Source organism: Miniopterus schreibersii (genome assembly GCF_964146895.1).
Source record: "Miniopterus schreibersii genome assembly, chromosome: 1".
NCBI lineage: Eukaryota > Metazoa > Chordata > Mammalia > Chiroptera > Miniopteridae > Miniopterus > Miniopterus schreibersii.
Genome location: NC_138101.1, coordinates 30321939 through 30347840, shown reverse-complemented (window position 1 = coordinate 30347840; position 25902 = coordinate 30321939). Strand labels below are relative to the sequence as shown.

General features: G+C 38.9%; 1 protein-coding gene across 2 annotated transcripts; it reads right to left on the bottom strand.

The window, feature by feature from the left end:
• Positions 1-12483: 12483 nt before the first annotated feature.
• EXOC1L (exocyst complex component 1 like) lies at positions 12484-25594 on the bottom strand. 2 transcript variants are annotated; one of them, XM_081155308.1, is made up of 3 exons: positions 24678-25594; positions 18511-18641; positions 12484-12878 (listed from the first exon to the last, which is right to left on the bottom strand). In XM_081155308.1, the coding sequence occupies exons 1-3, from the start codon at positions 24796-24798 to the stop codon at positions 12612-12614; spliced, it is 519 nt and encodes a 172-aa protein (XP_081011434.1). In that variant the 5' UTR covers positions 24799-25594; the 3' UTR covers positions 12484-12611. The 2 variants fall into 2 exon arrangements, with proteins under 2 accessions (XP_081011434.1, XP_081011435.1); XM_081155309.1 differs by lacking the exon at positions 24678-25594 and adding an exon at positions 24431-24551.
• Positions 25595-25902: the final 308 nt, after the last annotated feature.

Sequence of the window (25902 nt, the reverse complement as noted above, 5' to 3'; positions counted from 1 at the left end):
CTGTGCCAGGCACTGTGTTAGGTGCTGGAGATACAAAGACAGGGATCCCACTCAGAATAGGGCACACCCTGATTGGGGAGACAATTAAATAAGTGGATAAATTACAGTCTAGTGAGGTAAACCCAACCATAGAGGTAGAAAAAAAGAGACTAAATTCCATGGGAATGCACAAGAGGTGGTAACTCACTTTGTCAGGGATGGATTCACAGAAAAAGAGACAAATGAGCTGTGCAGTGTCTCAGTGTTTATCTAAAGATACAATTTGGTGGAAAAATCAACAATAGGGACATGTTTGCTACTGATATCAATATACTCTAGTCAGCGCTACTCGGAATGCTTTTAAATTTCATTAAGTAACTTCCCTTTTAAGAGCAGAATCTGTATCTAGTCTTATCTTTACAAAAACCCCTAGCTCCCTCCTGCTTGGTCCCAAAACAGTTACTGCGGAAACCCTCTATGTAACAATTGCATGTGCTATTGTCTCCCCTCTTTTTTTTTTTAACCTTTATGTTTACATCCCTCCTCAGCATTGGAAAGTGAGTTCATTTCAGCAGCCTGGACTTCTTCCCTGGACTCCAGATTTGTGTATCTGTTGCCTCCGCAACATTTCCACTTGGATGTCTGTTAAGCATCTCAGACTTATGTGTCCAAAAATTAAATTCTCCTCTTTCCCCTCCCCTCCTGGATCCCCCAAAAAGTAGAGGCTGAAACAAAGGCTATGTGCAGTAGTTTACTTTGGGAAATGCATTCTAATGGTGACTCTTTCGTCTCACAGAATAAATTCATTCTCACATCCCTTCTTCCCTGAATCTTTTGCTTTCTGTCTCAGTGTTCATTCAGAATTATTCTAACATCTCATTTAGAACATGCTTTAAAGAGATACCAAGGCTGTGTATTACGACTGACTCCAGATGTTCTTGCCAAAACATTAAACCTAGAATTACAGGTAAATGATCCCACGTCATAAGTTCACCCCTGTCCAGCCTTATAGCCGGATTCCTCTGGTTAATGTTCTAAATATTCGCTCTCACACATGTTCCCCTGGTTCCTCTGATACGTGTTAGCCAGTCCTGTAATTCCTCTTGAGTTAGACTCACTCAGCGATTCTCAGCTAGGGGTGATTTTGACCCCCAGGGGACACTTGGTAATGTCCAGAGACACTTTTTATTCTCATTACTGGGAGAGTTCTACAAGCATGTGGTTAGATGACAGGGATGCTGCTAAACAAACTATAATACACAGGACAACCCTCCACAACAAAGAATTATCCAGCCCAAAATATCACTAGTGCTGAGACTGAGGAACACGGGTCTAGTTCTTGTTAGAGCAGGGACTGCAATCCCCCACGTGGGTTGTGCTGAGATCTGACCCTGCTTATAGGCTCAAGTCAGTGAGGGTAATGGGGGTGGATATTAAAGAAAATGAGGTTATATTAGGAGGCACTTGCCTCAGATATATTCTTTGCAGCATTTCCAGACAAGGAGAGGCTGCTTTTCCTTTATCAAGACAAAGGAGAAATCAAACCCTCAGTATGGGATTTTGGAAGCTGAGCCTACAAACTGATTACAAGACCATAAAGACCTCCTGTTGGCACAGAAGATGACTAGAGCCTGGGGGTTTGAGATTATCAGGCATTCAACACAAATGTCCACATTCTAGGTCTCAAGTTCCTATCATTTTGACAATGGGTGATGTTTCAAGGCGGTGCATTCAGGCTCCTTTGCAGCTCTGCCACCCTTAGGATTATATATTGGGGCTGATTTTTTGCACGGTCTTCTCAGTGGCTACACTGCCCTAGAAGTATGCTTTCACAATGTGCCATGATTTGACTGTTGGTTGAACTGAGACTCGTTTTCTTTTAAGATCTCCAAAGCAGGTAACAGAAGTCAGCCTCCTAATAATTATCATTGCCTTCATAATGCTCAATATAATCCAGTGAATCATCTTCTGTCTGCACCTCATTCCAATCTGCTACAATTGAGTAATTGTGATGCTACTGTATGTCAGGGATAATCACCACTTGCAATTTACCACCAAACCAGCAGGAGGTCCTTACTGTTTTGTGATCAGTTTGTTGGCTCAGCTTCCAAAATCCCATACTGAGGGTTTGATTTCTAGAGCCACGTTTGGTGCCCATGATTCCCTTGAAAGCAGAGCCCAAGACAAAGGTAGTTTATTTGAGAATATGAACTCAGGGAACAGAATAAGGGACTCAGGGTAAACAAAATAGACAAGAATGAAAAGCCAATATAAGAATGCATTATTCAGTTGACCCCATGCCATGAACTGGTGGATTGATCCTGTGGTACCTTCTGAGAAGCCTTATGAAATGTATCTCACAAATCTGTACTGGAGTGAAGAAGAAAGAAGAGGAAAGCATTTATCCATCAGCTCTTGTCTACCATTGGTCAGGGTTGCACCATATGCTTCTAGTTGCACATGTGCTAGGAGGGCTGGTTTCTGCAGGTATCCCACGTATTAGGCAGGGAGTGAGAGAGGCAAGGTGACATTATGTGCTCTTGAGAGAAGCTGTTGATGTCTGCACAGGGCTGATCATTGCACAATACCTGGAATAAGAGGTGAGGCTGGAAGGATATAAGAAGATGCACAAAAGATTTCTAAACACTGCTTCTCCTAGTTTTCTCTGTTTGAGTTAATGGAATCTCTCTTCTCAGCTGCTCAGGCCAGTCCCTGACTCCTCTCTTTCTCTCACATTCCACATACAATCTTTCCAGAAATCTTATTGGTTCTGCCTCCAAAGTACATCCAGAATCTGATCACTTCTCACCATCGTCATTGCTACTCTTTGATTATTGCCAATATTATGTCTCTCCTGAATTACTGCAGTACAAATGGTCTCTCATAGCTTCCTATAACTGTTTTGCTACCCTTCCTACAGCCTATATATATTTTTTAATATGTCTTTATTGATTTCAGAGAGAGGAAGGGAGGGAGAGAGAGAGAGAAACATCAATGATGAGAGAGTCATCATTCATCGCCTGCCTCCTGCACGCCCCCCACTGGGGATCAAGCCTGCAACCCGGCATGTGCCCTGACCGGGAATTGAACTGCAATCTCCTGGATCCTAGGTTGACACTCAACCACTGAGCCAGGCTCAGCCGGGCCTACAGCCTATTTTTAACATAGCTGCCAGAGGGATGCTTTTAGAAACATGAGTCCAGTCATGTTACCCTTTGCTCAAAACCATCCACTAGTTTCAGAGTAAAAACTGAAGCTCTTACAGTGACGTACAAGACCCTATATAATCAGCCCCTTCCCCACCCACCAGGACTTCATCTCCTATGACCCCCTTGGTCACTCTACTCTAGTTCCTTAGACCTTTTTGTTGTCCCTTGAAAGACTAGGCAAACTGGATCTCTGCACTTGCTTTTCCCTCTGCTTGGAATGACTTTTTATTAAATACCTGCATGGTACACAACTGCATCCCTCTTAAGTCTTTGATCATGTGTTACCTCAACAAGGTCTCCCATGATGGCCCTACTTAAAATAGTGCCCCAACCTAGCATTCTTGATCTTCCGGTTGCTCTTTGATTTTCTTACATGGTTCTTACTATATCCTGACATGACTATGACTTTACATACTGACATATATTTGTTTGTTGGTTTATTTGCTCTTTCCTTTTCCCTAGAAGGAAACTTTATGAAAGCAAGGGCGTTTTATCTCTTTTGTTCACTGATGTATTCCCATTTCTTAGAACTCATAAAAATGCACTTGTGTTCTTTCCATGTATTAACTATTTAGCCCTCACAACAACTCTATGAGCAGGAATCTTTGTTATCCTCATTTTAAAGACCAGAAAATGGAGGCACAAATTAATGAACTATTTAGCTCAAGGACACCTAATAGGCACATAGTAGTGTTTCAGTGAATACCTCTTTCTTTTACCACAGTCATTTGCATAAATTAGACTTGGAATGCAACATAAACTAGTGTAAAGTACATGGTCACAGGGGTCATGCAGACCTGGATTCAAGTGTGGTCTTTACTGGTTCAATGATCACAGGGCAAGTTACTTAACTCTTCTGAACCTCTATAAATTCAAAATAATAATCCCCATCTTTTGGGACCTTGTGCAATTTGCTATTCCCTGTAAAGCACTTGGAACATTGCTTAACACATAGCAAGCATTCAGTAAATGGTAAATACTGTTACATGCAGGTTAGTTTACAAGATTAAATTGGGTAGATGTCTGTTCTTAAACAATGTACAAAAGTCACTCAGACCCTGAGGTCCTGCTTCCCTTTCATAGACAGAAGGTTGCATATATTAACATAGATCATGTAAGAGGCAATCTCACATTTGGATAAGCTGAAATAATTTTCCCATCTTTAATAGGCTCTTAGGGAAAAGTCTCTTCTAAATGGTCAAAAGTAGTGAATATTGATGATTTAACAATATTGGCAAGATTACTGAAGTTAATTGTTTCCTTAGAGAAATCAATTGATCCTGTGCACTGATAAAGCAGAGGCATGAAGTTTGTAGAGACTTGATGATTCTAGAGCACTCAAGGTAACCTGTACTCATTTCATTCCTTTTGGAGATGAAGGGGAGTCCCTTTTCCTTAGCTTGGAAGCCCTGAGGGAGGAAGGACAGAAGTGTCCTACTACCTCCAGGACTCTGCCTCATGAAGCCCCAATGGGTGTGTAGTGCAACTGATATCATGGGTTTTGTTTATTGAGAAACTCCATAGAGTTCACAAAGGAAGATTTCTGTAGAGCCTACTTTACTGGGCCCCTAATTTAAGTCTGATTGATTTTAATTTGAGTATGAAGCCAAGGGGTCTTTATGTGTTTGAGAAAATTATATGAGTTCACATGATTTCATTTTTCCCTTGTTCCTAATATGGGGAACTTTTATTATGTCAGTTACTTTGATTTTTCTCTTTTCCATTTCTTAGCATTGTTTTCTTGTAATTCAGTGATGCACATTCCTATCTAAGGAATGGACAATTTTTCAGACATGTCAGACCATTAGTATGGACACAAAGAACACCAAGTAATTTTTTTGGAACAGTAAGTATCACAGTGCCCCACTTTCCAAAAACTTTCTTTGTAAATGTCTTTAACAGTCACAGAATGATAGAAGAGTTTCTGCTGTTATGCACATAGAGCAATTGGTATGTGTTTTAGGCTTTATTAGAAAGGATGTAAATGTCTCCACGTAATACTTTCCATCTATTTTCAGCTTTAAGAAGGAAGTCAAGGAGTCACTAAATGAGGATGATAATTACCCATGTCACTATTAATTAAATAAATATTTTCAGTAAGTATTAACTATATAATAGATAATAAATGCACATCCAACATAGAGAAGCAATACAATAAGATGTACAGATACAAGGAAGGCAAAGGTTGGTTTGCAAATAACATTGCATCTCAAAGCTTTTTATTTATTTTTATTTTTGTGCAGCTGTCTCAGTCAATGTACATATTGTGGGGGTGATATCACAACCGGTACAGTGCTAAGCTCCCTCTTAACGTTTGGAGAGATTCTCTCATAAGTACAGAGATCATCTCTCACCTAATTCTGAATCTCTCCTGGGAATTGGCCACTATGGACAAAAGTCTACATATTTTGGCTTGAAGTAGAGGTTAATGATTCTCAGCATGACTTTGTTCATACACTCAGGTCAAGCACTGGCCATAGGATTTTCTACTCTCTGCACTTGGGGAATTCAGAAGCAATGCCACCAACAAGCCTAGACCTGAGCCCTAGAAGTGTAAACAAACCAAGATAAATATGACCACACAGGCTTGACCATTTCATTTTTGCTGAAAAATAGATCTAATGTTGAATACTCTGCTTTCAACTTATATTTTTCCTTTATCCCAAAGAGTTATAAAGTTTTTACCATTTGTATGGATAAAATTCAGTGGGAAGATACAGTTTCACATATACTAATAAGTGTTTAAATAACTGTGAGTAACTTTCTGATAAGTAGCACTTAAACTGTACAAAGATAAGGCTGTTGTTACTGCTATCATTACTTAGTGACAGGGAGTGTAGGTGATTCATTTTTGCCCTTAATAAAAGCCCTTGAGGATCAGGGACTTCCTAGGAGAGGCATGGAATGAGTCCCGAGATTGTTGTTCCCTTAGAAATGTATATAAAATCTGGTACTTCGGTAATAGATTGTTACCTCTCTTCCCACAGAATCTTTAGTCTTTCAGGCAACGTATTTAATGTCAGTAGTAAGCACAACAGGGATAGTCAAACCACAAAATAGAAAAGCACCATTGTTAGGAGAATTCAGTAAACGTGGTCTAAGTAAGTTGTCCAGCCTGGAATGGTTTATATTAGAAAGATGTACAAAAACTTGATATTAGGACTAGCCATCAATAAAAAGTTAGTTTACCTGGAACAAATTTCCATCAACATGGTTGAAATAAGATTTGTTCCTGAAATCTATGAATGTCTATAAAATTTACTTTGTTCTCTTGACAGTGAAACGTAAATGGGGCTAGTCAATATCAGCATTGGTGGAAAATTACAAGTGTTTTTACCTGGCTTAATAATCTCGTCAGTGTTAATTTTCAGGACAGCTGTGGTTGTTATCCTCTGGTTATTTGTTTAAAGGTGGGAAAAAATTTGAAAGTATAATAGAGTATTCATTTTTCTTAACAATTTCAGTTATTTTTCCCATTTTTTAAATTATTGCAAAATACACAGAACAAAATTTGTCATCTTAACTATTTTCAAGCATACAACCCAGGGATATTAAGCACATTTATGCTGTGCAACCATCACCACCATCTCTCGTCATAACTCGTTTCATCTTGCAAAGCTGGAACTGGAACCATTAAACAGCAACTCCCAACCCCCTCCTCCAGGTCCTGGCACTCACCTTTATGCTAAGTGACTTTTTTTTCTTTTAATAGGATTTTTTGGTAGAGAATTAGATGATTAAAAATATTACATAAGATAAAAAAAAGTTTGTCTTTTTAAGAACCCCTATAGTATCTGGGAGATAATTATGTTAAATCACAATTTCCTGGCTCAAACTTCCCTAAGAAGGGAAGAATCGCTGCTCTCACATCAAGAATAAGCTGCTCTCGGAGGCTGGGGAAACAAGTGACTGAAGCGTCCATCAGTTCTCTTTTATCAGGACTTGGCTCCACTTACCCAAGAAATGAAAGTTTTCAAGTTTCTCCCAAAACCAATCTTCAAAGGTAACAAGTCAATGGACTTGCAGGATTATGCACTAATTTGCTACTTGCTTTAGGATTAAAAAAAAAAAAAAGTGTATCATTTGCAAATGGGAACTATGGCAACTATCAATCAAAGAAATATTGTTAAATTTTTGGTCTCCTTGTTACAAAAACTAAATCTAGTCTTCCAAATAAAGTCTTACTTTTGTATTTATAAAACATCTACTGGGGCAGGCATTGTTATATGTGCCACGAGGAACCCAAAGATAAACCAGCTTTCACCATGACTTTAAGGACCTTGGGATGAACACTGATGACATTGGGCATATCCACCCAGTGGGCTACCACTTCCTTGCCCATGTAATGCCTTGGTATGAGTTTGAATGAAGCATGCCTTTTAATTTTTTTTAAGTAAAATAAATAAAATTTTAGGTAGCATATTACTGCACAACCTGAATAACTCCCCCTAAGGGAGATTTCCAGAGCCCAGGCATGCAGAATGCTTTCCTTGCTACCAGCCACCCTCCCAACCCCCATCTAGAGAAGACAAGTCAGGAGGGCTCGGGCTTCTGAGAGTAGCAGGTGAGCAAGAGAAGCAACACGAGGAGTTTGTTAGGACGAGTTATTGGCCCCTCTTGCTCCTCTATATTCCTATTGTACGTTCTTGACATGACCTCGTGACATAGAGAATACCTCCCTGCCCTTTGACCTCGGGCTTGGCCTAGTGACTTGCTTTGACCAATGGGTTTGCTAGTGGACATGATGTGAGCAGAAGTTTGAAATGTGCTTGCAAAATTGGGCTTGCCCTTTGCTTCCTTCCCTGTCTTTGGCCATGAGAAGAAATCGTTCTGATAGTTGTTGGTCTCAGGAGGAAGAGATCTGTGAAACAGACTCAAACTCAACCTGAAGCTTAGAATCCAGCCCAGCCAGTCCCAGCCTAGTGCAGCCGTATTCTAGTAAACCTAAACATGCACGAGCGAGAGCTTAATGCCTGCTTTGAAAGCACTCAGACTTACAGTTGTTTGTTATATGGCATTATTGTGAAAACAGCTGACGTAAAGACATGCTCGGGATGTTGTTAAGAGGGAGTGTGGACAATGCTAGAGTGAGAATGTTCACAAGTATTTTCCATGAGTGCTGATGAGGGTTGTGAGGGAGGAAGCTGCCCCCACCGTCCCAGAAATCAGCTGGGTGGCCTGCACTTATAAGTTTCACCTGTAAATCATCATCTATGAAGAAATGATTCTCTTTTAGAGGCGGTCCTCGGGTGTGGTGTACAACCTGAATGCCTTTATGGGTGACTCTGACAGTTTTAGCAACTAGGCCTTAGGAATTTCAAACTGCTTGCAAGCTAAGGTAAAAGAGGAGTAAAAGAAAAAGAGAGCCTGGCCGGCGTGGCTCAGTGGTTGAGAATCAACCTATGATCCAGGAGATCGAGGTTCGATTCCTGGTCAGGGCACATGCCCGGGTTGTGGGCTTGATCCCCAGTAGGGGGCGAGCAGGAGGCAGCCGACCAATGACTCTCCCATCATTGATGTTTCTCTCTCTCTCTCCTTCTCATCTTCGTCTCTCAAATCAATAAAAAAAAAATATTAAAAAAAAAAAAAGAAGAAGAAGAAGAAAATATAGCCCATCCGGTGTGGCTCAGTGGTTGAGTGTCAACCCATTCACCAGGAGGGTGCCGGTTCAATTGGTCAGGGCACGTGCCTGGGTTTTGGGCTCTGTCCCCAGTGGGGGATGTGCCGAACGGAGGCAGCCAATCCATGTCTCTCTCTCATCGATGTTTTTCTTTTTCCTTCTCCTTTCCTCTCTCTCTAAAAATCAATAAAAACATATTTTTTAAAAAAGAAAAAAATATATATGGAAAGAATATAGAGAAAGAAAGACATTTTGGCTTGCAGAGGAATAAAATTTAAAAAGGGGAAGAACACAGAAGGCAGAGGGAAAAAGAAAAAACATAAATTAAGGCAAATGTGACCTGGTTTTCAGTAAGTACCTAAAAAGTCAGATTTCCTTTATAAGAATTACATGTCAAGAAAATAAATACACATACCTTGTATGCCTCCTGTAGATAATTCACAGGTGAGTAAGACACTGTCTTTACTCTGTCTATGAAAACACCACTTCAGCATAGGAAGTGGTCACTTTTGTTAACCACAATCTGAACTTTTTACCTTCAACACATGAGCTAGATGGATAGGTTTTTATTAGTTGGAGAGGGCAATGCAAGACTTGGCATAAGCTTTATGAGATTTTTTTAGCCTACTATCATTTGAACTATCTGCTTTGACAAAAAGGTGCTTTTGCTTGTGCTCAAAGAGAGGGCATTTCTTTTTTTCTTTTTTTAAATGTATTTTTATTGATTTCAGAGAGAGGAAGGGGAAGAGAGAGGGAGAGAGAGAGAGAAACATCAATGATGAGAGAGTCATTGATCGGCTGCCTCCTGCACGCCTCCCTCTGGGGATCGAGGCCACAACCTGGGGGATGTGCCCTGACCGGGAATAAAACCCAGATCTCCTGGATCCTAGGTCAATGCTCAACCCCTGAGCCACACCGGCCGGGCGGAGGGCATTTTCATTTTCAACACAACTAGATAACTAAATCATTAACTTGCTTTCAGGGAGTGAGATGCAGCTAACTCGTCTTCCCACGTTTTGATGTTGTGTGTATAGGATAACCTTCATCTTTTCACTACTACATAGCTACTCCTCGCCCAGCTTCCCCCAAAGCTTACATCTTACATAACCATGCTACAATGATTAAAGCCAAAAAATTAACCTTAGTATAATATCATTAACTAAATTCTAGATTTTACTCAGATTTTTCCAGTTTTGGGATGAATATTTTTTTTCTGTTTCAGGATCCAGTCCAGGATCCCACATTGAGTTTAGTTGTCCTGTCTCCTTCAGCCCCTTCCAGCTTGTCCCTCAGTGTTATGGGTTGAATTGTGATCCCCAAAATTCATGTGTGGAAGACCTAACCACAACTGCTTCAGAGTGTGACTATTTGGAGTTAGGGTCTTTATAGAGGTAATCAAGTGAAAATAAGGTTTAGTAGAGTGGGCTCTACTTCAATACAACCGCTGTCCTCATAAAAACAGGAAATGTGGACACAGATACCTACGCAGAGGGGAGGCGATGTGAAGATACCAGGAGACGATGGCCATCTCCAAGCCAAGGAGAGATGCCTGGAACAGATTCTTCCCTCTCAGCGCTCACAGAACCAATATTGCTGACAGCTTGGATCCGGGACTTCTAGCCTCCTGAACCGTGAGACCATCAATTTCTGTTGTTTAAGCCTCTCAGTTTATGGTACTTGATTGGCAGCCCTAGCAAACTAATACACTCAGTCTTTCTTTATCTTTCATGATGTTGACACTCTTTTTTAAAAATGACTTGATGGATGTCCCACTAGTTTAATGATAGAATCAAACTGCTATTACACTTAGTAACTTTAAGAACTAAACATTTATTGTGTGCTTATTGAGGTCACTCTCTTGGAGCTGCTATTGCCTTTCTCACTGTTAATATGCTCTAGACAGGACTTACTATGTGCCTAGCATTAGCCCTGGCCTTACTATTTAATTCTCTCCATATCCTTTTGAGGTAGGTACAGGAGAAATACTCTTATCTAGGCTGAGTCTCTGGCTATATAATTGAAAAAGTCAATTAAGGCAGGAAATCATATAAAATATACACACCTTAAACATTTTTCTTGTTTCCCTTCCCTTTGCCAGGCTCAGAAAGCTGATCTCATTTTATTATTTTTTTATTTTTATCTCCTTTCCCCTCTGGTAACCACCAATCTGTTCTCTGTTTCTATGAGCTTGTTTTTGTTTTTTGGGTTTGTTTTTTTTTAATTCCACATATAAGAGATCATATTTATCTTTCTCTATCTGACTTATTTCACTTAGAATAATGCCTTCAAGTTCCATTCATGTTGTTTCAGATGAAAAGATTTCATTCTTTTTTATGGCTGAATAATATTTCATTATATATATGTGTATATATATATATATATATATGTAATTGTATCATTTGTTTTTCTGCTATTGAGTTGCATATATGTAATGGAATGTTATATATAATGTAATTTCATTATCCATTTTTCCATTGATGGACACTTAGGTTGTTTCCCTGTCTTTACTATTATAAATAATGCTGCAGTAGACGTGGGGATGCATAGTGTTTTTATTTTCTTCAGAAAAATGCTCAGACGTAGAATTGCTGGATCATATGGTAGTTCTATATTTAAGTTTTTGAGGAACCTCCATGTTTTCCATATTGGCTGCACCAATTTACATTCCTACCAGCAGTGCACAAGGGTCCCCTTTTCTCCATACCGTTTCCAACAATTGTTATCTCTTGTCTTTTTGGTAACAGCCATTTTAACAGGTGTGAGGTAATAGCTCATTGTGGTTTTGATTTGCATTTTCCTGATGATTAATGATGTTGAGCATCTTTTCATGTACCTGTTGGCTACCTGTATGTCTTCTTTGTCTTCAGCTATTTTGCCCAGTTTTAGGATTGTTTGGTTTTCTGCTACTGAGTTGCACAAGTTCTTTATATATTTTGGATATTAGCCCCTTTTTCAGATATATGATGTTTTTTCAAATGATAAAAGTAGAAATAATGAGGGTAATAGAAAATCACCATTAAAAACATCAAAGTAATAATTGCTGCAGGTGAAATCTTCTAGGAGTTTTATAGTTTCTGATCTTATATTAAAGTCTTTTAGTTTATTTTTGTGTATGGTGTAAGATAAGGGTCCAGTTTCATTCTTTTGTGCGTGGATATCTAGTTGTACTAGAACCATTGTGGAATGGATTATTCCTTCCCCCTCGTCAAAAAATCAGTTGACCATAGGTGATGGATTTATTTCTGAACTCTCAATTCTATCCCATTGGCCTATATGTCTATCCTTATGCCAGTACCACACTGTTTTGATTATTGTAGCTTTGCAGTAAGTTTAAAAATTGGAGATTTTTCAAGATTGTTTGGCCATTGGGGCCCTAACATATGAAATTGAGGATTAGCTTTTCCATTTGTGCCACACAAAAAAAATCATTGGAATTTTGATAGGGGTTGCAATGAATCTGTGGGTGGCTTTGTGTAGCACTGACATCCTGACGATATAAAGTCTTCCTATCTATGAATACGGGATGTCTTTTCATACATTTAAGCCTTTTAAGATACTTCTTGATACTCTTTAGTAAAATACTAATTTAGGCAAAACCATCCGATTCCTTCCAAAGTTACCAAGGAACACCTAGGCAAAATCCCAAATGTTGAATGATTGCGTTAAAACACATTTCACTGCAATTCACAAAGCATCACTTTATTTTCATATAAAGAACAGTCACTGATGAAGGGGGGAAAAATCTACCAATATTTACTTAGCCATTTTCATAGAATACTGATGAAAGAAAATGGTATGCATCTTCAGAGTGGCAGGGGGCACAGGGACAGACACAGCAGATTGAAGGCATAAAAGCATATTCTCATAAGAACCAAGCAATCCTTGTTGTTGGAGGACCAAAAGGAATCGTCATCAATGTAAGTAGAATCAAAGTTCACGATCTGTAAGTCCTTCTTAAGGTACTCATGGTTCAGCTTATTTACAGTTCGAGCAAAGGCATATTTAGAAGCACAACTATATGCTTCCAATCTGTACACTTTCTTGAAGTGCAGATCAAAAAATGGGTTGTCCTACAAGAGAAAGAGACATGATTTTGTTTGTAGTCAGGAAAGTAAATTTCCTGGATTCTCTCATATTCTTTTGTATACGCTTATTCATTATAAAGTGTTAACACCAAACATATTTCCAAAAGCTGCACATGAGCTTTCCAAAGCTATTTGCTTCAAACATACTGCTTCTAAAAGGAACCATAAGGATTGTTTTTGAAGCATCTGTGATTTTTCAGTCATACGAGTAAAACATGCCTCAGAATGTACAGTTATCAACTCTTCCCGGGGTCGTGAATTTGAGAGGGTGGGTAGGGATGGAGAAAGACTCGGACTTCTGGAGCAGAGAAAAGGCTTCTCCTTTTCTCCACTAGGAGGCTGGTTCCTGTGCTAGTCCAAAGGCAGAAGGGGAGACGCAGGAGGGCCAGTTAGCTGCGGCAGACTACAGATCCCCCACCTGCTGACTTAATAGCAAAGAATTACCTTGAAAGTTAATAACAAGGGTCATTAAATCATTGGACTGAAACCGAAAATATTACTAAAGACTGCCTCTTATTGGATTGCTCTAGGCTTTTGTTATACTTCCAGTGGAGATGTTTTGAGAAGAAGCAGACATCACAGGTGATATAAGAAGTCCTTTATGTTAACATAATACTTGTTACTGTTACTAATAACAGTAACAACAACGCCTTGCATTTCTAAAGCTCTTTTCAGTTTACAAAATGCTTTCACATTCATTATCTGCTGAACTCCTCACTCTCCTTGAGGGCAGAAGGTTTGAATTATTTACCTTTGTGTTCATGGCAACCACTAGGTTCTCAACAAGTGTGTGTTGAACTGATCTGAAGTAGTCCTATAAAAAAGAAGTGGCCGTAAACATTGCCCTTTAACTGACAAGGGGGCAGAGAGACCAAACAAGAGTGTGAGGAACTTGTTGCCATGTAGTGTGTAAACATTACATACAACTTAGGTATTCGCAATTTCTTTTTTAAATGGAAAGATTCTTGCACAAGGCAGGAAAAAGAAGATGGCTTTTGAAGTTAAACAACCCTTCTGAGTTTCTGATGTAACCAAGGACAAAGTATTTATGTGTTCTGACCCTCTTTTTTGATAGTGTTGCTGTGAGGCTTACACGAGATTAATCATATAATTGCACAGTATGGAGCTTAATAAATGATAGTTCCCTTTCCCAAATCTGCCCCCAAAGATTGTGATGCTGGTGAAAATACCACCTTGCTTTATACCATTAACAAAATTTTAAAACAAAACAACACTTTTTAAAAAGAATGTCCAAGGGTGATGTGATTTTAAGTGCAGTGATCCCTTGTGAATTTTTCCCTAGGTGTCATAATTGCAGCTTGAAAGACACTCGTGCAGAGAATCTTAATAAAAGGAAATCATGCCCATTCTATCACCAAACACTAATCACACGCCTTATGTAGTTTCCTCATTGAAACATTTGATTCCTATCATGTAGAAAATATCCTTCATGCTTTTGAGATACTTGGAGAGGATTTTTTCCTTTAGCCTAATAATTGAAGCCATAGCAGTCACGCCCAGAGAATGAATCCATCCTTCCTTCCTTCCTTCCTTCCTTCCTTCCTTCCTTCCTTCCTTCCTTCCTTCCTTCCTTCCTTCCTTCCTTCCTTCCTTCCTCCCTCCCTCCCTCCCTCCCTCCCTCCCTCCCTCCCTCCCTCCCTAGGGTAATGAGTTTGAGAGGATTGGCAGGGATGAAAGAAGAGAATAAACCTACTTACAGAATTCTGGAGGGGAGAAAATGTTTCTCCTTTACTCCTTGGTGCCAAACACACCAAAATTTTAAAATAGGATTCCTGCCCCCTCCCTCACTCCCTCTCTCCCTCCCCCTCTCTCCCCCTCTTCCCCCCTCCCTCTATCTTGGTAGAATTCTAGAACTAAAAGGGGATCTCACACAGCATTCAGCAATCTCTTGTTTATAGCTGGATAATAGTTTCCAGAGAGGTGAAGCCCAGCTCACACATGGTTATTGGCAGAGCCAGGGCAAGAACCAAGAGCTTAGTCAGCCTAACCCCATTTTCTGCTACATCGTTCTCCCCTGTTGCACCATGTCAGTCTCCAAATCCCCAAACATTTTGATTCTGCTTTATAAATTGACTTCCATTTTAATTCCATTCCTTTTTAAAGTTGACAACTTTCTGGCTCGAATTGCTCTGTTTAAAACTGTATCACTGCGCCCGGCCGGGCGTGGCTCAGCGGTTGAGCATCGACCTAGGATCCAGGAGGTGGGGGCTCAATTCCCGGTCAGGGTACAGGCCCGGGCTGTGGGCTCGATCCCCAGTGGGGGGCATGCAGGAGGCAGCCGATCAATGACTCTCTCATCATTGACGTTTCTCTCTCTCTCTCTCTCCCTCTCCCTTCCTCTCTCTGCAATCAATAAAGACATATTTAAAATAATAATAAAATTAAAATAAAACTGTACCACTCCTATTGAAAAAATATATATAAATGCTGACTTCTGAGGATTCAATTCCAAGAGGAAGGAGAAGTGGAAATTCCCAGAACAACTGGGGTATTTTTACTTTATCCATAGAAAAGAAATCTTTAAAAGAACTACTCTTTGGCTATTATAGGTTTTCTTCTGGCAATTTAATATTTTAGGCCCTAAAGTGATGAGAAAAATAGAAATAGTCAACTTTTTTGTATCTAGTTCACCATCAAAGATAATGATCTTCAAGGAGGAAAAATCAACATTGCCGGTGGAGGTAAAGGCCAGGAAGGCGAGGGCAAGGCAGAGCACAGCCGTTAGCTGTCAACAGCTCTGAACTGACAGGCTTGCTGAATACATCCTCAGACACCGAACAAACTTGTAGAAATAATTATGACATCATTAATATTTGAGAACTTGAGAAAAAAAATAAGGAAATGGTCAAAAAGAGGTGGGGATGGTTAATTCCTGAAACTACAGATAAGTGAACTTAATATTAATTTCTGATAAAATTTAATGCAGTAAAGAAAATTTGGCAAGTATATAAAAGTATAAAGAAAATAATTTTTAAAAATTTGTAATCCTATCACACAGAGATAATTGTTGTTAAAGTACTGGTTTGTTTCATACATACATAAATATATACATACATACCTATGTTATTTTAACCTTTATTAAAGTTTAAGGTTCAGATTTCAGTTTTAATAATATGACAGACTAAATATACAAAATGAGACTATTATAGAAAAATTTTATATTTAGCTGACTTTTTAAAAACGTGTTAAATGGTGAATAATTGTGTTCCGAGGTATTCTTTTGGAAACATGATTTGTGTGGGTGTGTAAAATATTCCAGCATATTGATATGCAATAATATATATTTAACTATTTCCTAAATATTTCCTAACATTTATGTAGGATGTATTGTCAGAAAAATGCTACATGAGTACCTTGGAAAGAGGGCAATGAAATCCTGCATGCTTTTACAAGAAGTGATGCTAAACACACCAAATTTTGAAAATAAGATTCCAAGGTGATAAGTCAAGATAATAGCAGGTAGCATATATTGATTTCAGTAAAGATCTTAAGGACAAAATTTAGGTATTCGGACTAAATAATTAATTAAATAGGGCAGAATTAAGGGCTTATGTGTGTCTAATTCTCCATTGCAGCCTCAGAGCCTGGCAGGGCCTTATATATACCATAAATTCTCAATAAATGAATGAATGAATATATGTGAATTTGTAGAGATGTTAAACAAGCAGTCTACACAAGGCAAATTAATAGATTTCTGGGTAAAGTCTAGCTCTACTACTTAATAGCTATGTGACCTTGGTAAGTCAACTAATCTCTTTAAGGCTCCTTTTCCTCATCTGTAATAGAATTTAACTCATGTGGGTTTTGTGATGATTATGTGAAATTCTACTGGAAGGATCTTCCTGTGGTTCCAGGCACCTAACCAGAGTTTACTAAGTATGAGATGGTAGCAGGTAGCGGAACTACTACTAGTAATAATAGTAGTAGTAATGATAACCTATCAGTTACCTAGAGGTATGCACTTAGCCCTGCCTGCTTCATCATTTTTATTACTGACTGGGATGAAGTCCTAAATGTTGTGCTCATTAAATATGCATCATATTACAGTGAATATTTAAAAAACATAGTATTAGAAGATTTGATAGATGGAAAGAATAAGCCAGACTAAGAATATGGTATTTAGTAAGATTAAGAACAAATGAGTTTAATTTCTAATTCATCCAACAATAACACAGATATTTACTGAGTGCCTAACATATGTCTGATTGAAGGTTACCGTAAAAGATGAAAAGTCATGGTCCTAGTTTTTTAGAAGTTTTCCATTCAGAGAAGAGACAGAAAAAACCAACAATTGCAGTTTGTAGGATTATGGCTATAACACATTTGTATCCATAATTCAACGGGGGGTTGGGGGAGGGAGACATGAATATGACTTTACCCAATGGAGAACCTGGGAATGGGGTGAGAGATAGAGGCGACTGGGCTTTCTAAGCTTGAAGAGTCAGTAGTTAAGGGCTGTGGGTATTTAAAATTTCAAATGGGATTACCAGAGATAAAGCAGCCAGATCGCCAAGGACCTTTATTTAGACTTTATTCTATGTAAGTAGAGGGGATGGCAGGTCAGAGTAAGTGGCAATTCATGCACAAAAGACTTAAATTTCAATTAAGTGTTTAATAGTATAGGGAATCCAGATCAAAGGAAATACAAACTAGTCACCTAAGTCTGAAGTATTGCATTTTATTCTGGACTAACAGGAGCATTCCAGAAGAGAGAAAATAGTGGAGGACGTTGAAGCAATGTCATGGCAACAGATAACACCCGTGCTACTATCTCTTAGTGTTTGTATTGTCCTGCATATTATCTAATGTGACCTTCATATGAGAGTTATTTAAAGAATGAAATGGCTATATTTAACCTAGAAAAGGGAAAACTTTCGGGGACATTATAATCATCCTCAAGTATAGGAAAGGCTGCTATATGAAAGGAGGATTGGATTTGTTCTGAATTGCTCCAAATGGCAAAACTAGGACAGATGGGTGGAACTTTTGGTTAAACACACATAGGAAATTTAAACATAAAGCATGGCAATTCAGAAACAGAATGGACTTCCTCATGTGGTAATAAGTTCTCCTTCAGCAGAAGAATGCAAGGAGACTAGGAAAACCACTTGTCTCATGGTCAAATGGAGAGATTGGAGTATACACCCTTTCCCCGCCTTTCAATGTTAAGGTTGTAGGATTTCCAAGAATTATTGATCCCTCTGGAGGGCCAAGTGGTTAACTGACAGTAAAGTTTGAAGGAGACAAGGGAAGGCATCCCCAAAACTTATGGAGGAAGTTGAGGTGGGGAGAGAGTGGCGGTGGAAGCATCATATATATTTAAAGTTTCTGAATTGACTGATTGTATTTAAACTGTTAAGAAGCCCTTGGGAAAGATGCTTTTAAATATAATAGACAAAATTCAAATTTAAACTTATCAGAAAAAAACAAAACAAAAACCCCAGTACATCATCCCAGTAGATTAAACTTTACCACTTAAGAAAAATATGTCATCTTAACACTTAATTGCATGCCAAGAATACGTGAAGTAGGATATTGAACATAAAGATCTCCAACTTATCGATCCCACATCTCCCTTACAAAGTGTAGCACTCACAGTATCTGCTTCTTTTCCATCAATCATCTGCAGATCATTCAAAGACCACTTTTTTGTTACTTCGTATTTTTCATCTAAACCTGTTCTGTAGTGTTTCACCATAATTATTTTCACTTCTTCATTTTTGGTCACTGTAGGACAGAAAAACAGTTTACATAAACTCTTAGTAGATAATAAATTATTCATCATCATACTTTTCAGTATTTATGAACCCCTTTTTCCTATAATGAGCTTGAACCTACATTATATCTGCACCCCATTTATGAACCCTGATGCATCTGAACCTTCACAAGTATGCCCCCAAATTGACTCAATGTGTTAACTTTATTTTTGCTACATTGTGGTTACCTACTGCCACAGTGCCTGCCAGGTGGAACCCTGAGCTGTGTGCTTTCAGCTGTGAGCTCCGTGGTGGGGGATGGGGTTCGACTCAGGGCAGGACTAAGAGGCTTAGCGTTAGCATGTAGCCAGTGCCAGTGTTTACCAGGACAAGTCGGAATTTTAATTTATGGCAATATAAGTAAGTGAAGTCAGGAAAGTAAACAATTCTGCTTACACAGCAACACAGTGTTAAAGAGTGACCATGAAAATACTACTGTGTACACTTTCTTTTAAAGTCATTGTGAGATTTTAAAAAATTTATTGTTTTTAGGGAGGGAGGGAGACAGGGTAGTACCTGGTTTATAGTAATTGTTAAAGTGTTTCGTTTTGTTTCTTTTAAGAGGCTGTTGTAACCCAGGCATAGGATGTGGGTTATGGAAATAGAAGGGGCAGATCCAGGTAAGACTTCAAATGAGGCATTGATGAAACTGGACGAAAATCATAGAAGATGGAAATCAAAATAGGAAAGCATGGAGGGGGAAATGGTTGGGTGGAATAGTGATCTATCTCAGAAGAGAAGGAGATGGAAGTTTGTAGCTTAAGAATGGAGCTATGGACTTGGGATTTTTCTGTGTGGACAGGTTTGCAAGACTAGGTGTGCAGGGAAAAGAGCAGAGGAAAGAGGTGAGACAGAGTGCAGAAGAAAACCTGCCAGCAGAGTGGTCTGAGAAGGGGCCACTGGAAAAGAGACAAGCCTAGCACTGCAATGCTATGGAAATCGAGAGGATGGGAATTTCAAAGATTTGGAGACAATAGCGTGAGGTCACTTCGTTAGGTAAAGCAAAAGTTCAGTCCAGGCTCTGAGTCTGACTTGGGGAAGATCACTGATTTCTTCTCTGAGGACAGTTTCTCTAGAACAGTGAAGGCAGAAGACAGCTTGCAGAGGGCTCCTTCATGCACTAATACTGGGTGCATCCTGTCTGCCAGTTCCTGGGCTAGGTAGGATTAAAAGGAGAAATAAGAAGACTAAAGCTATGACTTAGATCACAGATGCCAAGAGTTCGGAAGAGGAGGGATTGTATATTTGGGGGACCAAGGGAGTGATTGAGGGCCATGTCATGGAAGGGACCTAGAGCAGAAGATCTTAACCAAGCGTCAAGAAATGGCTCAGAGTTTAGAAATTGTGTGCAAAAGTTGGTGGGTGCGTACAGAAGGCTCGCCTGTGGACAAACAAGGCAGTTGTGTCTGTGGACAAACAAGGCAGTTGTGTCTGTCCAGACAAAGGCTCTACTTCAGAACCAGAGGACGAGGCTCTTGTTCTGCCTGCTGCCTCACTCACTACTTAGGGGGTGAGAGAGAATGGGGATGGGAGCAATAAAAGGAGACTGTATGAAAATGTAATTTGGAGCAAATTCCACTGCCTCATCTACATGTTATGATAACCAGCTAGTTAATTATAGGCCCACCGATTCATTAGTTTGATAAACGTTTGGGTGCCCTTTTGAATAAAGACTTGTGCTAAGTATTAAAATAATGATTTCCCATAAGGCACTGTTCCTGCTCTCCCCAAGATTACAGGGAGTGGGGGCTTCACGAACAAAACACATGATCTCTGTAAATTATATAAATGTCTAACCACTATGCTGTACACCTGAAACTAATATAAAAGCTTTACAAACTTGAATAGGGCTAGTGGATTAGTTGATAGTGATGGGTCAGTGTTAACTTCCCGATTGTGATGGTTGTACTGTGATTGTGTAGGACAGTGATTTTCAACCGGTGTGCTGTAAGAATTTTTAAAACATGCAGTACCTGACTATTTAATCAGGGGCACTGACCTCTTTTCCTTAGATTGTCAAATAAAAAAAATGAAAACAACCAATACAATAGCCATCCAGTGTGAATGAATAAAAATTATACCTTGTTTTTTGTCAAATCAGAAAAAAATGTATTTTTTGGTGAGCTGCAGAATTTTAGTAATTAGTTTATGTGTGCCATGAGATGAAAAAGGTTGAAAGTCACTGATGTAGGAGAATGTCCTTGCCTGTAGCAATTAAACACTAAAGTTTTAATGTGGGCATTGGGGCAACATGTTGCCAATTTGCTCTCAACTGTTTCAAGAGTAATGTTATTTGTACTATTATTGTTACAACTCTTTAGTAAGTTTGGGATTATTTCAAAAGAAAAAGAAAAAAATTACGTGTTAAAAAAAACACATGATCACAGTGCTGTGAGTGAGTGAGGCAAGGACAGGGCAATTAGGGACATGGAGAAGGGACGCCTTCCCCCACCTGGCGGTTGGGGAGAGCTTCTTGAAGGAGGTCATCTGAGTTGTAAAGGACAGTGGGAGTTAGAATGAAGGAAGGGGTAGAGGGAGTTCTGGAACAGCATGTGTAAAAGCATGAAATACTTGACACTTTTGGGTCATTATAGATATTTAGTATTGTTGGCTTGAAGTGTGAGGGTGACTAGGTGGTATGAAGGAAGGTAGGAAGGAGCGAGTTAGTCTAGAATGTTAGATGAAAAAGTTCAGATGTTATCCTGAAGGCTATGTGTAGGGGGGACTGAAGGGGGGACTGTCACCAAAGGATTTTAAGTAAATAGATAGGAGGAGCTTTAAATTTTAGGAAGTTTTTTTTTTTTTTATAGCAGTTTTGTAAAGGATGGGTTGGAGGGATGGAATGGAGAAAGCAATGTTAAGAAGGTAGGATCTACCAGTTACCAAGTTTTTTTTTACATTAAAGGTCACTGTCCAGCTAACACCAAACTAAGAAAATTAGAACATGCTTTAAGTGTTAAGCTTTTGGTTCAATGATGCAGCACAGAGACAGTCCAGCCTCCTTAATTTGGCAAAATAGCCTCCTCTGGAGCCAATGAGGCTCCAAGATTGTCTTTAGCCAAGAGTCAAAGAAACCTACTCAGGCTGGACTGGACCCAATCCCTAATTCCCACACTTGAGCTGTGCTGCCAGCCAAAATTAAATGGCCATATTCACATTAATGGAGTGGGAAAGTGGAAACTTATCACATTGTCTTAAAAAAGAAATGTGTTTAGATAGTCAAAATGTTCGAGAGCTGGTTTCAGTCATATCCGAGGTGACATTGAATAATTATTATTTAGTGTGTAATATCTACAGACCTAGGGAAATTCAGAATGAACCTGCTCCAGTTTTAATATTTTAGTTAGCATTTTCAGAATTACAATCTTAAATCATGCCCACCATTTGTTTTCACTTTTAACTTCAAAATAAACATTGTTATTAATAACTGCCTCTATTACCATGATAAAATAGTCACTGTTATTTATGAGGCTAAATGGAAAGAAGATTGGCCAATTGAACAAATGGAATTTGTCAGAATAGAGGAAAAAGTAGCTCATGAGGAAGCTGCACAGCAACACTTTAAATAAACAAATGACTTATTTTACAACCCTAGTGTTATATAATTGTTTTCATCATTGAAATTAAATGATAGGGGAAAACTACCATGAATTATCAAAGACAAGAAGCTTCCATGAAAATGTTTCAATGTATTGATGATGTCTTAGGGTCAGTGAGAATGCTATTATTGATTTCATCAAAAAAGCACTTTTTATATAATTTTTTTTTCTAGAAATATTTTATAAAATCAATTTTGGAGCTATACTGGGTACTATAGATTGAATGTTTGTGTGTCCCCGCCAAATTCATATGCTAAAATCCTAACCCCCAGGGTGACAGTATTAAGAGGTGGGGGGCCTTTGAGAGGTGATTAGGTCAGGAGGGCAGAGCCCTCATGAATGGCATTAGCGCAGGTATAAATCTGGAGTTATTCGCCTCAACAACTGTGATCTGACCTGTTTGATTCACATCAATGGAAATTTTCTGAGTAAAGCATGGTCAAAGATTTAGGACTGTCAAGCATCGCATTGATTTTGCCTTAAATTACTCTTCTGTCTAAATGTATTTGAAATGGTCATAAAGAGATGTTGATGTTACATTTGGGGAAAGTGCTTTCAGATTGATGGATGCGATATAGAGGAGAGTTGTGAAAAGTTAGTGAACTAATATGATTTATAATCTTATCTTTTATCTGGAATATCACAATTCTGTCTTCTCTTCCTCACACCTGAGAGGATCTTGTTTTTCCTTGCTTCTTACATGACAGAATCATTGCATTTTACTAATGACAGTGATCACCTACTTTTCGTGATCATTTTCCAGATGAGAAAATTGAACCTTCGAGGTTAATAATGCCAACCCCTTGACCTTCCAATCCTACTTAGAAGGAATCATATCATTTATGAAGAGGCAGCAGGTGACCCCAGCCCACAGTGTCTTTCTCAGAACTCAAGGATACTGGGGCGGGGGGCTGGATCACATCCATATCCAAAAATTTAATTCTAGGAAACTTTTTTTCTCTTAGCTAGAACAAGTTTAGTTCATTATATAGTTGGAGGGAGGCATACATTTTTGTGATTATTTTTATGTTTTTCTTTAAAAACACTTGTATATTAATGTACATGATGAGTAATTAGCTTTATAAAGTAGGATCTCAATAGGTACAAAATTATTAAATGTTAATGTTAGAATAAGCATATTCTCTAATGTATTAGGTCAAAGTAATTTAAGATTTGATGGTTATGATATAATACAGTTTCTAAAATTGTTCCATTTGACTTCTTTCTGTACTTTGAATACTTTTCCTGGGCCGGTTAAGCTTTTTACCTTGTTGAAATGCCAAGTCCTCACACTTTGTATTTATATATAGCAAAACATGCTAGGTAAAGTGTTAGATGTATATATATCACTCTTTATTATTGAGTAAATATTATACTTACTAGGATTGACAGAATTTTAGAGTTCTTAACAGTTTAAAAAAGATGTTTTACTTCCCTTGCAGTACCCCCTCTGGACACCTTTAGAAAGTGCTTCTAAGCCAATCACCAGGAAGGGAATTATAACAAGTTTGTTTTTTGAAAATGCTGAGGTAGGTGCCTTATAAGGAAAATCCACAATGAACTCTTAGAGGTTCTAAGCTCTTTTCTCCTAAGCCCTTTGAAAGTATTAAAAGGCATGGACTGGGAAAAGGGAATGCTGTATATTAAATTCAATAATGGCACCAAGTATTTCTGCCTAAATTCAGCACAAAAATTACCAGTTAGGCAAATCATAAATTAAGTGCAAAAGCCTGTTTCTACCTTTAGACAATTTTCATAAATTTTAAAACCATGGGAGGAAATATTTTAATAGTTTAGAGAACATTCTCTTCACCTTAAAGTTCCATCTTCATGAACTAATTTCTACCATCAAAGTATTATTTCTATGAGCATACTTCGTATAAGAGAAAAATTTTAAAGACCATTCTCTATTTAAAATAAGCCCTCAGAGGAAAATCTAAGATCTTTTTTCTTTCCTAGCATGCAAAGAGAGAGCCCTAGTTGTCCAGACTAGTTGGAAATGGAGCTGTATAACTCAATTTTCCAATGTATTTAAAATATACAGAGAGCTCTCTGTTGCATTCTAAAAAAAATGAGCTCTTCCACAGTAAAACTATGTGCCATGCAAGTGAATTACATAAAAGATTGAAGACAAAATAATCAAATCAGGAAAAGTACATACCCAGTTTCATTTCTGAACAATTGGCCAACATATTCTTAATACAATATTCTTTTCTGTCTTCCATTTTAGCACTTAAAAAATTCTGTAGCATCCAAATTCTTAAACTGAGCATAGTTAGGTCCTATCACTAAAAGATACACATGCTTTATTACATAGGAAAATAAATAAATACAAAATATGTCCCTCTATCACCCAAGCATCTTGGGGTTATTTACGTTTAGAAATGATAACAGAAAGAGCATATTACCTGACACACAGAGGTAATACCTGTCCTGGACGGAGAACTCTATTTCGATAAACTCGTACAGATTCTGCGAGAGTGGCTTAAACAGTTTCTTCTCCAAGTCCTCCTTTACCAATGATGACATTTCCTCCAGTTCCACTTGGCCTGATACCTTGGCTCAGGCTCACCCGTTCTCTCCTCTGGCTGCCTAGATTTCTTGTTTTCACTCCTTAGTGAGTCCTGCCCACCTCCCAGCTCTCACTCTCTTAACATCTTGCTCCTAGCCCGACCCAGGCTCGCCGAGCACTCCCTGCGTGGCCAGACCCCTCGCTGCGGAATCTGCTCAGCGGCAGCAGCAGCAGCAGCAGCCAAAATACAGCAGCAGCTCCAGCCCCACCGTAACTCCTCAGCGTCCAGGCTCGAGCAGGCTGCTCTCGGGAGCTCTCCTGCGGTTTGTTGATGGGGAACATATTTATGAACACCAGCAGATGTACTTGTGGAGTCCCTGATTAGTCTTGTGTAGCAGCCTTTCCCCCCTTCCCAAGACTTTGTGGAGGAAGACCACTCCTTCAGCTTGATTCCATTCTATAAATCAGCTGCCTGGCTCTATTGATTGGGGTATCTTCCATTAAGAACTTTGTTATCATCGGCAAGAGAAAAAGCGTTTGCTCCTGACACTTCCAACAAGTCTCTTTCCCTCCTTTGTTTCCCCTCCTGCAATTCATTCAGACCTTTGCTTTTTTTGAGAGAGTCAGCACCAATTCCTGGGTCCAAATTATTTTTAAAATGGGCTCACTTTAATATCGCTTATTGCACTATTCGCAAAGAAAAATTGACTAGGTACTTACTGAGGCAAAGCACTACATTTGTTTCTTGGGAGTGTGGTTTCCTATCCTCAAGGAGAGTTTATAATCTAATAGAGATGAGTACACAATTATCATAAACGTTTAAAAGTGATAAATGGCACAAAAGAGAACATAGAAAAGATATTTGTACCTGGAAAGCATCAGAGAAGGTTCTGTGGGAGAAGAGCTGGAGCTTGAAGAATGAAAGTATTGAGGTGGAGGGTAGGAGTGATCCTGTGGAAGGAACACTGTGACCCCAAGCCCTGCACAGCGAAGCACAGGGAGGGTTTGGGAGGACAGGAAATAGCCCATTTCCCTAAGTTGTAGCGTGTTTGAAAGAAGATAAGACCAGAAAGATGTACTGGGGTCAGACCATGAAGTTGATTAAAATAATCTGGCAAGAG

What these genes read in the sequence shown, in the direction of transcription:
- EXOC1L (XM_081155308.1), bottom strand. Translation starts at nt 24,798, where the DNA reads ATGTCATCATTGGTAAAGGAGGACTTGGAGAAGAAACTGTTTAAGCCA. An exon ending in GTATTACCTCTGTGTGTCAG is followed by an intron (nt 18,642 to 24,677) that starts GTAATATGCTCT and finishes TCTGTCCTACAG; the next exon opens with TGACCAAAAATGAAGAAGTG. An exon ending in ATGGAAAAGAAGCAGATACT is followed by an intron (nt 12,879 to 18,510) that starts GTGAGTGCTACA and finishes TTTCTCTTGTAG; the next exon opens with GACAACCCATTTTTTGATCT.